The 14,014-nt window shown below is 39.7% G+C and overlaps 1 protein-coding gene across 4 annotated transcripts in view; it reads right to left on the bottom strand.

Moving 5' to 3' along the window:
- The window catches only part of Cd86 (CD86 molecule), a 60,948-nt gene that overhangs the window by 11,680 nt on the left and 35,254 nt on the right, over positions 1 to 14,014 (bottom strand). For all 4 annotated transcript variants that reach the window (XM_013515236.1, XM_013515234.1, XM_013515233.1 and 1 more), the window contains 2 exons: positions 2,767 to 3,102; positions 199 to 519 (listed from right to left, as the gene is read on the bottom strand). In XM_013515236.1, the coding sequence (XP_013370690.1) occupies positions 199 to 519; positions 2,767 to 3,102 (657 nt within the window). The remainder of the gene's footprint in view (positions 1 to 198; positions 520 to 2,766; positions 3,103 to 14,014) is intronic.

Raw genomic sequence — 14,014 nt, 5'->3', positions numbered from 1 at the left:
ATATTTTTCAAGTGCAGTACAGTCTCATAGACTCCTAGGCCCTAGATCATTCAGGTAGAGAAGGAACCTTCCATTTGGGTCCATCCAACAAGCATCATAAAATGGCTGGTTAGAAGATGTCCTAGCAAGCAGGTTGCACTGAACATTTTGTCTTATACCATACCTGATGAAAGAAATAGTGTTAGGAAGCAGCCTTACCTCTATAGAAAGGTTTGGAGAGAAACTCCCATTCCCTTGACTTCATTGCCTTCATTTTCAGGACACAGAAGATGGTCACATTACTCATGCCATCAGGGTATGGAACGTATGAGCTGATGGAAATGTTGTACAGCTCTGTACCATTATCTTGCGATGTCTGTATGACACCATCATACTCCAGTTCAGTTGAATTTTCAAATTTTAGCAAAAAATACATCTTTGTAGCTTTTGGATAACCTTGTTCCGATGAGCAGGTTAAATTTATGCCAGAATTTCCTGTTACATTAGACATCTGCACTATTTCAGGTTCAGTGAAGTTAGCTGGACATAGAATAGAGATACAAAAATCAGACTATATTTAGGTGTATTTGCAAGACAACAGCAAATCAGTACTCAATCTAGGAGCTCACTAGGGTTCACTGGGAACTCCAGATTATCTAGAAAATGGGCCTATGGTGTGGGTCACATGATAATGTTACACTTATTTTTCAAAGCCTACTATGCTCTTGGGTGATAGATGGAGAGCTAAAATTAGCTTACCAAAGATTTAAAATTAAGCCACTATTCCAGGGAGTGGAATCTTTTGAAGGAAAGTTGGTCTGACTATATACCCAAGTTCCTCAAAGGTTTTATTTCAGCCTACCAGACTAAGAAAACAAAAAAAAGAAAAAATTGAGCTAAAGTCTTGCCAGGACTCAAAAGAGTTCATGGCACCAGGTCAGAAACCCAAGCAGGATGGTGGTGAGTTGAGGCGGGTTGGATTTAGAAGTTCAGAATAATGGTTTTTGGTACAGCTGTCCAGGTGTCTGCATCACATATTAGAAGATGCAGGCCAATCCAGTTATTTTTAGGGAAAGTACATGCTCTTGATAAGTGCAGTGATTCTCTTGCCTATGTTTGCCATTTGTGTTTTAATTTCTGTTGAAATCACTGGCACATAGGCCCCAGACTTCACACATGGGCCATCTGCCAGCCAAACCCTTTGCTCTTCTGTAGCTATAAAGTAGTTGGCATGTTTTACATACTAATTTATAATTTAGTATATTGTTTCTAAACTGGAAGTCATTTACATTCATTTTTTCCAGTTTTGCTGTATCAACATGCTATTTGAACACTCTGGTTGTGCTTTATATGATCTGTAGAGGGTAGATTCCCAGAGCTTAGCTAGCCTAGGTAGCAATATCTTTGAAATCACAGTTTGAATGAGTTATAGTTCTTCTAATACTTGTTAATATACATATAAATTCCTTTTAAAAATCCTTCTTTTGTATCCTACCTAAAATATGCCATGTTTCTCCAGTACACTCTGAAACACTGTTTTAGCATTTGTTTAAATGTTTCAAGAGTCCTTGTAGCCTAGTCTGAATCCACAAATGTTGAGATGAGCAGCTCTCCATTGTACACGAAATTCTGCATCTGCTTTACTCTGTAGTTTCAGAATAGGTGTTGATTTGCCTTTTTAAATTTCATTAACAATTAATCTGGATCTTGTAATACTATGCCTCGGGATCCACCCTGGAGAAATACCAACTTAAACACAAAAACTTATGCAGAATGTAGAGTAGCTCTCTTCAAACAGCCCCAAATTTCGAAACTGCCCAATCTCTTTCAGTGGATTGAATCCGTAAGCAAGAGAATACAACTCAATAATCAAAAGGAACATATTTTGGATGTATGCAATATATTGGATAAGACTCAAAGGCATTGTGCTGAATAAAAGAAGCTAATATTTAAAGGTCACATGTTGTAGGGTTCTCTTTAAATGGCATTCTCAAAAAGACAAAACTATAGGCTGCAAAGCAAAGACTGCGGGTACAGCAAGAGTATGACTACAAAGGGATGTCATGAAGGAGTTTTTTAGGGTGACAGAAATGTCCTATATTCTATATCCTGTAAATAGTGGTGGTTACATAAATCTATTTTCTACACAATTAATAAAAGTATGTACTAAAACCAAAAAATTAACTTTATTGTATGATGATAAGAAAAAAATCTTCAGTGACATTTAGGTTTTGGAGGGCCCAGTAGAACAGAGGAGCTAGTTTGTCAGTTTGTGGGTTTTCTTTGCTGGGTTATTTCCCTTCTGTCTACTGGCCTCGTGATTAGGGCAGCAAACAATTCATAAACAACCTATAGAAGATTAAAGGAAAAACCCAAACCAGTCAGATTTCCTCCTTGCTAAGAGCTGCACAGCAGATTGAGTGGGTAAGAAACCTTGGACTGAAGGAGAAAATGAATGTAAAAATTTGAGGCTGGGATGGTTATAAAACTTAGCAATGGGCAAATTAATTTACCTCTATTCTTTCATTTAGTTAGCTCTATTTTGTCCCCAAAGAAAACTCCTACTGATTTATCAGAAGCAAACTATAAAAGTATAAAGGACTTCACTCCCTACTCTCAGACCTTGTACTCCCTTCAAATGGACTTCTGAGAAATGAGTGTCTTCTGCCTGCTTATTGTAGTACCCCTTACCCCAGGCTCTTCAAACTCCTGTCCTCGAAGCTTCTCTACTCATATATGGACCCATAAGAGAAGTCCAAAGATTTAGACACATCCTGGGCCACATACCAAAGAGTGATAGCTCGGAATCCTTCTGGTGGATGGAAACCAGTCCTGTGGGGCTTTTATGATGGATGATACATTGATAGATGCCCTTGTCCTTGATTTGAGCTCTGTGAAGTCGTAGAGTCCAATTGCTCTGGTCAAAACTTGTGCGGTGCATATACTTGGGGTCCACATTATTTAAGTTTTCTTTCCCTAAAAAAAATTCATAGAGCACTAACTTTTTCTGGTCCTGCCAAAATATAACAAGCTCATTCAGGCTGAGATTTTGAGAGTTTAAAAATTGGCATGGCAGTTCTGCAGTCTCATTGAAATAAGCTTCACTCTTCAGGTAGGCAGCACCTTAAAAAAACAAAAGGAGAGGATTAGGGAATGAGAGATAAGAGGGAAGAAAAAAAAACCAATTCCACTTAGCTTTATACAGTATCTAGATGCTCAGTCTTATCAATAATAACACTAAAGAGCTGGACTATTATGATTTGGTACTGCACATCCATCCGGGACATCTATAAATTAGGATTTTTGTTCTTGTTTCACTGCTAACTGAATGCATGGCAGCGTGCAAATAGCAACCTCTATAAACCTTATTTTCCTCATCAGTTTAAAGAAGGGGAGAACGAAATGTTCTAAGAGGCTTTCTAGTACTATGGATCTGTGAACTTAAATTCCAGGACAAGGAAACCCAGCAGAGTTAGACAATTCTCTTACCCACCTGTCACTTCCCTACAACCTGAGGATTGGTGTTCATCGCTGTAGCTGCTACAGTCTCCACAACTGCTACAGTCTCCCCCAAAGTCTTCCCTGTCATACCCTGTCATCTTGGTCTGCTCTGGCAAAAAGATTGTTATTAGTGGTGATAATTTTGCTATCTCCTATCTCCCCTTTTATTATGCTTCATTAGTTGGGGGTCACATTGAATAACATCTTTGAAATTCAAGTAGTTCCTTTCATAGACCTTCCCCCATGGCTGCTGTTCCCATGGCCAGGTCTCCTAAGGACAGAAAACAGTTTGGGTATGACTCAGTGAACCAAGGCTTCTTTCTTCAGTGACCTCTCTAAGTTCTTTCAGGGACCAGAAGGAGAACTTGGAAGGTGAGGATGCGCTTTGGGAGTCCTGGGGAAACCCCAAGCAACACAGACTTGCTGTCGCCAAAATGTGCTGCCCTTGGAAATGTCCAATGCACAGGGCAAAGGATAGGAGAGTTTAGAGGAAGGTTTGGTCCTTGAAAGGATACTGGCATTTGTGGGAAGGATTTGAGCCCCCCTACTCCTTGACTGTGATAGACTCAAGGTTTCTTTTCTGGGTCACAGAAATTCTTGAGACTTGGCCAAAAAGAAATGAAGTAGTAGGGGACGAGAAGTGCAGCAAGAACACTGTTTCTTAGTTAATATTAAGTTAGACGGTGCCTTAGGCAGAAAGTCAGAGTAGGTTCTGAATAATGACTCATTATTCAGGATTTCAGTGAAGGGATGTGGACATTAAAAGGACTAAAAGGAGAGGCGCCTTTATGAGAGACATGAGAGGAGTTTCATTTCTTGTGGTTTTAGTGAGAGAAGAAATTTAATTGATCTGATCAGTGTTTTTTTTTTTCTTCAAATAGGGAACAGATTCAAAAAATAACAGTGACAGACACATGGCAAAATGGAACATGTGCAGACTTCCCAGGGTGCACATGTAATCAAGAGGTTGGCGGTGATGCACCAGGCATCACTGAGAGTGCCGGGAGTTTGAACTGCTGCCTACCACACTGCCCTCACTTAGAAGTCTGCAAAGCATATGAGGGATAGGACGCATGCCATGCTGCAGGGAGGAAGGAGGGAAAATCAGCTGGGTACCTAGAACAGTGACAAAGGAACCTAAGAAAACCTTAGTGCATTTGGGAGTTACCTTACAAGGCAAACCCGGGCCTTGTGCGACAGGCTTGCTTACCTCCTAATAATCATGCAAGAGTGCCACCTACTGTACAAGCTCCGAGTGCTGTGTCTGAGAAGATACATTCTAGTTTGGGCCTAATTTGCTATATGACATACAGTGGATGATCTAATGGAGAAACCAAACACACAGCTGAATGTCCTTCCAACTATTAGTCAATGTTACATTATTGCAAAGCTATCAACTGTGCCTTCTGGGCCTGGAGGTGATTTCTATCTTCTTGATTTACAGATTTTTCTCTGCAGTCTTACAGTATCTTCTCTCCTTCCCACTCACTCACTGCACTCATAGACAAGTCCAAATTCTCTGCCCCAGGCTCTTTCTCTCAAAAATTACAAGGGCTTTCTCTTCTACCCATCTAACTGTTCTCTTCAATTAGCAGCAAAGCGTTGTTGGTGGACCAAGGCCATTGGCATCATCTATGGGAGGGTCCGGCCTCATCCAAGACCACATGAGTCCAGATCTAGATTTTAACACGAGTTCCAGTTCGAGAAGCTGCTGTAGATGAGCTCTGCTTCTGCCTCTAGATGGGACAAATTTATTTCCATCCACCTCTCCTCAAACACTTTTTGATTCCCATGAGGTGAAACTACTCTGTAACCCGGTTGAGTGGAACTGAAAGTATTTCACAATTTACACTGTGCCTTTTCTCACCCGGCACTGGTTTTCATATCACCCAGGGCTAGGCATGGGGCACCCTGCTAATCCCCTTAACCATATGGGGAAGATTTGACTCAGGTCTGTTTTCTCCAAGTGGCTTCAGTCCTCCACTGTTACCATCCCCAGAGTTTAGATCCCCTAGCAACTGGACTCCCCAGGACTCCACTGGTGAAAAACATTGAGAATCTCTCTCTTCTCCAGAACTTTGGTGGGGGAAATGGTCTAACCGTAACCAGCTTAAGTGATGTTATCAGAAGATAGGCTCTCAAGAATTAGGTGGACATCTCCTTAATTAGGAGCTTGTTTCCAAGGATACTTAAGGACCTTTTCTGCCATGTACTGTTTGAATGCCACATCTGATCCACGGTCTGCTAACCATGTGAGTCTCTGACCCCATTAAGACTTCAGTCTTCCCTGGCCATCACCCTAATGGCTGCACATTAATTCCTCATGTTGCTCTGCTTACTTATATTCATTAATTTTTCCTCTTTTACTAAATTTCCACCAAAGCTTTACTAGGCCCTCTGGAAGCCTCATTCATTGTAATAAACTCCTCCTCCTCCTCCTCCTCCTCTTCAGTAGATACTTACTCCAATGTTGTTCTTCATTAAAATCTGGCCCTACCCAAAGAAAGCCACTAGGCTTTCAGCCACCGCTTGTGTTATCTAGTTCACAGGGTCTTTGGGCAATTTCTTCCCCATGTGGAGGTATCGCCCTCTCTCCTTCTTGTTAGGCGGAGATCGTCAGTTACTACCCCCTTGCTCTATGAGGACTTCGGCACTAGATGCAGGATCTTCCTTTCTCATTCACTTTTACCATAAATTTGATGAGTTCATCATAGAGGAATCATTTCCAAATATTTTCACCCTCAGACTATTTCAGCAGCGCACCCCCATGACGTAACACCAAACCTTATCACCCAGAGCAGCTCAAGCACTAGAATCTCCTCTCTGTTCACAACCTCCTCTTCCTGCAGGTGTTGTTCTTTCTCACTCTGCATTCGTTCCTCAGCTCCACCAAGACCTCAACTTTACCTAATCTAGACCCCTGCTGGAATGTTTTGCATAAGAACTCTTTGCAGTGATAGAAATGCCTCTCTCTGCAGTGAGCAATGTGGTAACGTCTAGCCACCAGCCATTGTAGCCTCTGAGGGAATGTGTGGGCAGGGAGCTGGGGAAAGAAACTGAATTTTTAAATCTTAATTGAAATGTAAACAGTCACACATGGTAGCAGCCGTCAAAGACAACAAAACAGTAAAATGTACCTTCATCATTCCACGTCAGCAACCTCAATACACGTAAGCCTTTGTCTCTGTAGAATTCCCTGTGAGGACACTCTACTTTCAGTCTACATATCCTTTCTTACAAAGGGAGCGGCGTAGCACTCCCAGAGGAAATGACCTATCGTTTAGACGGGTGACATTTTAAATCTGTGGTGTCCAGTCTCACTTAACTTGGCCGCCAGACTCACCACCCTGCCTCAAACACTTCCCTGTGCTCCTGCTTTTAGTTTCTCTTTCTCTTACAGTCAAACTCCCTGAATGAGCAGAAACAGCTACCTTCACTCCCTGCCTCCCACCTCCACCTCTCTAGTAAGCTGCCTGACAAGTGCTGCCAGTGATTTCCCCCCTGTGGCTAGCAACCCCGTCTCATTTGACCATGCTGCTGGATGTTGCGCTGTTGGCAACTCCTCTTCAAATGCTCTAGTCTTCCCCAATCTCTGACTTCCTGGTTCAAGTGCTTGTTGTTGGACTTCTCGCTCTCCATCTTCTCCCTAGGTTTTTTCATCTATCTCCATGGATACACTGCCAAGTATAAGCAATAGTTCTCCAGCCTATGATTTTCATAGAGTTCTGAACACCCAACTATCTGTTGAATACCTTCACTTAGATAGCAACAGAGCTCACCTTCCTCTCTTTCAAACCTCCCTCTGTCCCAGTGAACAGTTCTCTGACCCACTGCTGTCCTCGGTCATTTGAAATATCTACAGAAAATACCAGAAAGAGTCTGTGCAGGTATGGCGGAGAACATGTGGAACTACTTCTGTCAGAGGTGAAACGGAATATGCTGAGGGAAGAGTGAAGACTCAGTGTGAAGCAAAGAGAGGGAACAAATAGAGAAAAGAAAAAATTATGTGTTTATCTGGAGAATTTAGGGACTTTATCCTTTAGGTTAGTAATGACAATTTCTTTCTTATGGGGCAGGGATGGTTCTCTAGGAATTTTGATGACCAAGGTGATATTTATATTAAGACTGGCTTTGTTTTGATTTCATGCTTACCATGCATCCCACTACATAGATAAATACATGATATACGAACCATATAGATATTATAGCACATGATATTTTATAAAAATATATAACAGTGCAGTATTATATGAAATAGTATACATTCTACTAAAAATCTATAAAGCAGAATAGAATGTGTAACATACATCACTGTATGTTTAAAGCCCGCAGCTCATTGGAAGCACATGTCATCCATGTCTTCAGACCACACTCCTGCCATCCCCTGCTGCTGTTGTTATCCATCTTACTCTCAGGTGCCTCCATCTCCCTGAAGATCTGAGCACCTGGCTTGCTGCTATCAGTTGCCACATAACTGAATTCTCTGCTTCCATCTTTGCCCCCAAAAGATGATCCTCAGGCAAGCTATCTTGATTATACAATTCTTTGTTCAAAAGCCTCTGAGGATTTCCCACCATGTTGAAAATTATATCCTCATTACCTCCCAACGCACTAAGAACTACATCCATTATGCAGACTGGTCCCTGGCACCTTGCAGACCCATTTTCCTCTCTTACCCAGTCCCAGCCACACTGGTTTCCTTGCCAGTCCTCAAAAAGGCCTGCCACACTCTATCTCAAACTGTCCCTGTTGTACAGAAGACTTTTCCTCCACTCAGCCTGGTGATGACTCCCTCACCTCATGTAGGTCTGTTATCAAATGTTATCTCTGAGGAAGGTTTCTCTGACTTTCCTACTGAAGCTAGCATACTTGTTATTCTCTATCCCTTAAGATGACTTTTAAAAACAAATCAGAATACTTATTATGACATGGTATGTTTGGCTATGTCTCTCTCTCCTGAGGAATCCAGCTCCTGGTTTAAAAACTATGTGTGATTTTTCAGGCCTGACCTCAGGTAATCACAAAGGCTTTAACCTGGCAGAACTGATGGAGGACATCCGGCTTCCCACACCAGAGCTGGTGCACAACCAGCGTGTTGTAGTCTCTGGAGGCAGTTGAGGCCAAGGTCTCAGCCCCTTGGCCAGTCATGCTTTTTCACATATTTGCATTCCTAGCCCAGGCACTTCGTTCCTAGGTCTCTTTATTGAAGGCCTTGGGCAGAGGTCATCTTTAGGAGCCTCTGCTGACCTCAGTATATATGATGGAGGAACCTCAAGGACGCTTTTCTCACTCTGACTCAGTACTCAGCACTTTCCCACTGGTAGACTTCTCCTTCGTCTTTCTTCTCTGGTTTGCTCCTCCTGTATGTGCCCCATCCCTGGGTCCATAAAACTGCCACATCCTTTCATCTAGGGCTCGCTCACCAGTGAAGTGACCTCCGTGAGTGTACTGTACTGACCCATCCAATCTTAAATAGCGTACCATTCTGTGGGCAAATCAGAATGGGGAAGTCGGCCCTTCCCCTTTAGCCTCTTGCCTGTACCACTGTCGTAAGACATTAAAATTTAACTCATTCTTTTCTTGCTGCTATAATCAGCTGCTCTGACACCGGGCAGTGCAGCTATTGCTCTTTCAGCTCAGCTCAACTTGGCATCTCCCATTAGAATAAGCTCCGTGAAAACAGAGGCTTTGTCTTTTTTCTTCACTGCAGCATTTCTAGTATCTGCAACTGGAATGTTAAACACTCGTAAATACTCATTGAGGAAGTGAATGAAAGCATCTCAATAATCAGAAAAATGAAATTTAAAACTCAGTGAAACACCATACTTTTTGTATGTCAGGTTGGCAGATACTTAAAGATATTGGAATACCCATTTCCCAAGAGAGCACGGGGAGATGTGTTCTGTTATGCACTGTTGGCAAAATTCTAAGTTGGCATAACATTTTTGTAGGTAATTTGTAATAAATTGATTATATAGTAAACTTCAACCTTTACTTAGCAATTCAATTTCTAGGAATTCAATACATAAAAAGAACCATACACACAAAATTGAATGTACACAGTTCATAAGAATGAGCCAATACATATAAATTAAATGGTTTAATAATGAAAACATTCATACAATGAAGTTCCATCTGGATATAAACAGAATGCCATAGGACATCATACATTATAGTTAAAAGCATGGATTTTGGACAGCATGACTCTAATCTCAAGTCAACTGCTTGCTACCTATGTTACTGTGGGTAAACTACTTAACTTCTTTATGTCTCAGTTTCCTCTTGAGAAATCCAGAAATAATAATGGTAACTACATCTGAGGGTTGTTTTAAGGATTAAATGAATTACTATCTCAGTTAACATTTGAATTAATACTGATTCACAGAATGCATACTTTAAGCATTCCTCATTTGTAAGAGCTGATCTCATAGAGTTGAGAGTACAGTACTACTTACTAGATGTTAGGGAGAGAGGCATGAGGGAAGGATGGGGAAAGCTTGGTCAACAGGTACTAAGTGTGCAACACAACACCAGACATAAATGTGCAATACATTTTAAAAAGCCATAACACAAGGTAGTAAATGTTTTCCCTATGAAGAAATGATAAGCATTTGAGCACATAGATGTGCTTACCCTGATTTGAATATTACACAATATATACATATACTAAAATACCATGTGGTACTCCATAAATATGTACAATTTTTTATGTATCAACTAAAATTTTTACAAGATTTTTTTTAGTTTTTCATTTATTTTTAGCAATTGTTATTGATAGGAAATAATGTTGTGGACCAAAATCAATAATTTATACATGATTTTATTTTGAAAAAAGATTTCACAATAAAAGTACTTAGGATCCTCAAAAATAAGAGGATGTAATTTATTAAAAAGTACAAAAATTATGAAACATTAAAAATAGGAGAAATGCAATCATAATATGTTTATGAATATGTTAACAGTTCTGGAAATAAAAATGGAAATGAAAAAATAAACAGATAAAGTCTAGATTAAACATCAGCAATAGTAGAAATTAAAAATAGAGATTAGGAAAAACAGAATAAATTCTACATCAAACATAATATTAAAAAGATTAATGAATTACATTAGACTGAGACATTCACCCAAAGGGCAACACGGGGAGAGGAAGAGACAAAAAAGAGAGAAGAGAGAAAGAGTCATAAAATATTAATTTGAGAAGCTCTAGTAGTTTTTAGAGCAAGAGAATGGAAGGGATGATAAGAAGTAATATTTGAGGAGAAGAATTTGCAATCTATAAAACTGAAGAAATACACGAGTCTCTGAACAAAAGTACCTCTTTAAGTATTGAGCAAGGTAAGTGAAAATAAGTCCTTATCTTGAAACATTGTAGTGAGCCTGCTAAACTTAAAGTCTAAAGTTTTTTAAACCTGTACAGAAGAATCAAATTGATTCTTTTTCTTGTCTGAAGAATACAGAAAAAAAGGAAAGAAAGAATGGAGGACATTTATAAAATAATGCCCATTATACAGAAAGCTTCTTAGCAACCATAAACTACAGAAAATAACTGGACAACACATTCAAATGAAGAAAACACAAAAAGAAACATAAAACAAATTATAATTTTTAATTCAAAGGATTATTATGATTTTAAACATTATACAAATGAATGCACTTAGAAACTTGAGAAAGTATGTGTGAAATGATATTGAATAAAGCTTTCAAACATTTGCATATATATTGTGTTCATAATTACATATAACTAATTTTTATTCTCTTATCTGTTTCTTCCTAATAAAGGTCATAAAAGTGACCTAAAAGGCCCTTAAAGTGATTTTAAGATTTGAGGAATAACTTGGAGATTTGAGTATTTTTTAATAGAACATCTATATATCTAGGAATGAAAGGAAGAATAAAAATGAAATCAAGAAAGGGAAAGTATTAAAGGTATTAAAAATGTTTCCCTAAAGGGTATTAAATATGTTTCCTTAATTTTAAGATCCTAGAACCAGGCAAAGAGAGTGCCTCTTTAGGATAGGTCAATTGGAAAAGCAAAATCTTGGTCGTAAAAACTGAGTTACAGGTGTTTTTATTTCCATTCCTGAAAAATCAAAATAGAGTCACTCATGCTAAAGTTCCATATCACCAAACCAAAAATAACTTGTTACAGGACCTTCCAAGAAATCAAGAGCATGGGGATATTCCCAAATTTCCCAAACACGCTAATCAGTGTGACAATGAATTTCCCCCTCCCTAAACTATCTTTTAATTCTTACCAAAAAAATTATCTAAAGTATTCTGATGTTAGTTTTTCCTATTGTCTCCCTGTCCCCACCTTACAAGGAAAATAGCATGGAAATGACCAATTTCTTTTTCGTTTTGCTTTTTCAACTCTTCTCTGTATATAAAACCAACTTTTGCCTGAAGTATTGCCTGATTCCAGGAATTGCAAGATCAAACTAAGATCTTTAAAAGAAATGTGGAAAAATTACCCTTTGACACCGAAAATCTCAGTAATATTATAGAAACAGTGTTAAGAATTCCCCTTTTACAAAGCAAAAAAACTAAGTCACAGTCTTAAATTCTTGCTCTTTCCCAAAGCAGTGTGTCTGTCTTTGACGCTGCACTTTTCCCTACTATTTTTGCTCTTGCTCTCAAACAACCCTAAAGGTACCCTATTCTGTGACCATCTTCTACTATGGTAAATTTTCTGGCAGCTCATTCATTATCCCTGGAATTTACTAAAAACATTCTGCTAAAATGACCTACAAATTTGGGGATGATTTCCTATCAGGTAACACACATATATTTCCTATCAGGTAACATACATATATTTCAAAAGCTCTGAAGGTAGTGGTTTAACACAAAGGAGTGATTCCAATAGAATCAATGAGCTCCATGATAATTCTTTGTGACCAGTAGGTCTGAACTGTTGATTTTATGGTGGTTTTAGTGACCATTAGCTACAACAGCAGAAAATGAGAGTAAAAGTAACCATGCAAGCATTATCTTCAGACAGCCTTCCCCACAGGAATCTGGAAAAATGTGGGGGGATACAGCAGAGCTTGCTACAGGATATAGAAAGAGAGTTTGACCCAATGTTATATAAATCCTAAAGTGAAGAAGACTTTAACTACAACTCCAAATATATTAATTAAATCAGCGGTAATGTGCAAAAGAAATGAGCAGCCCTAGGATGCAGAGACTCCTCAGACAGACAATATGAAAAGTCAGACTGGGCAAGGTGCAGTGGTGGACACTTGTAATGCCAGCTATGCAGGAGGATCACTCAAACCGGGGAATTTGGAACCAGCCTGGGCAACACAGCAAGACTCCATCTCCAGACACAATAAGAAAAGAAAAATTAGCCCCCCTCCTGATGTGGGACCTACCTATTTTCCAAAAAATGCAAAACCACTCTGGTTGTAGTTTCAAAGTGTTATGGGGGTGTCAGGATAGCAACAACAGAGGTTGGCCACGGCACTTAGAAATGCTTTTAGCTCTTTAAATACAAAGAACAAACCATAACCTAATTCTGCAAAACCCTGTCTGGTTCTCCTACACTTCTCAGTCTTAAACCCTCCCTCAATCTTAGCTTCAAGAGGAGGGCAGCCACTAAGGTGTCTAATTTCAATGACAAAGCGAGGACACAAAAGACATGGTGGGAGCAGGAAACAGAATTGTTTCACTGTGCTGTTTAATCTCTGTCAACAAATTCAGCCCTGCATTTTTGCTGTGCATTATCTGGGCCAGCTGCTTCTCCTTTCTCCCTTTGCATGCCAGCCTTGTGTGAGGTCGCTGCTCAGTAGTCAGGTAAGCAGAGGGGTGCCCTGAGAAGACAGGTAAAATCCAAATGGATTCCTTTTTTTTTTAAAAAACAAATGGCGTCTGTGTTGCTGTTGCTTTTAATTGTATGTGAAGGGCTGGCAATGATTTTGTTTGTCTTATGGTATTGGAAGTTACACTCAGGGACTTTGAACTAAGCTCTATCACCAGCCCTTTATTTATTTTTGTATTTGAGACAGGGGCTTGCTAAGTTTCTCAGGCTGGACTTGAACTTGTGATCTTCCTGCCTCAGCCTCCCAGAGAGCTGGTATGACAGGCCTGCACTACCACAGCCCAGTTGGTACTGTTATTGTCTAATGAATGCCATTGTTTTTCTTTTTCATATTACATTTATACTGCCCCAAATATTATCACTTATGCTCTCACCACCATGGAACTTCAATAGTTATCCCTTAGAAGACTTATTTTTAAAGTTTCAATATTGATAACTCTCTTTTCAGGAGCTAAGAAGTTCCTAAGCAATTTCAAAGCAAAGTAAAAGTAAAAGTGACACCTGGACTAGATTTTGGTCAGGATTCTTGGCTTCACTTGTTCACTGTCAGTGTGCAGACTCAGAAAGTTTGGGGGCCGAACGGTCTTTCAGTTGAGCCTTTCTGAAAATCTATGCTAAGATTTCCTCCCTTTCCCTCTCTTCCTGGACAGAGGAGCTGGGCTTGTCACTGTGATGAGGCTGGCTGGGACTGCAGCTTTAGGGACACCTTGTGTCTGC

Source organism: Chinchilla lanigera, unplaced genomic scaffold (genome assembly GCF_000276665.1).
Source record: "Chinchilla lanigera isolate Chin_1 unplaced genomic scaffold, ChiLan1.0 scaffold00026, whole genome shotgun sequence".
Classification (NCBI taxonomy): domain Eukaryota; kingdom Metazoa; phylum Chordata; class Mammalia; order Rodentia; family Chinchillidae; genus Chinchilla; species Chinchilla lanigera.
Note: the sequence above shows the minus strand (reverse complement) of the source record. Positions and strands in the feature narration are given on the sequence as shown.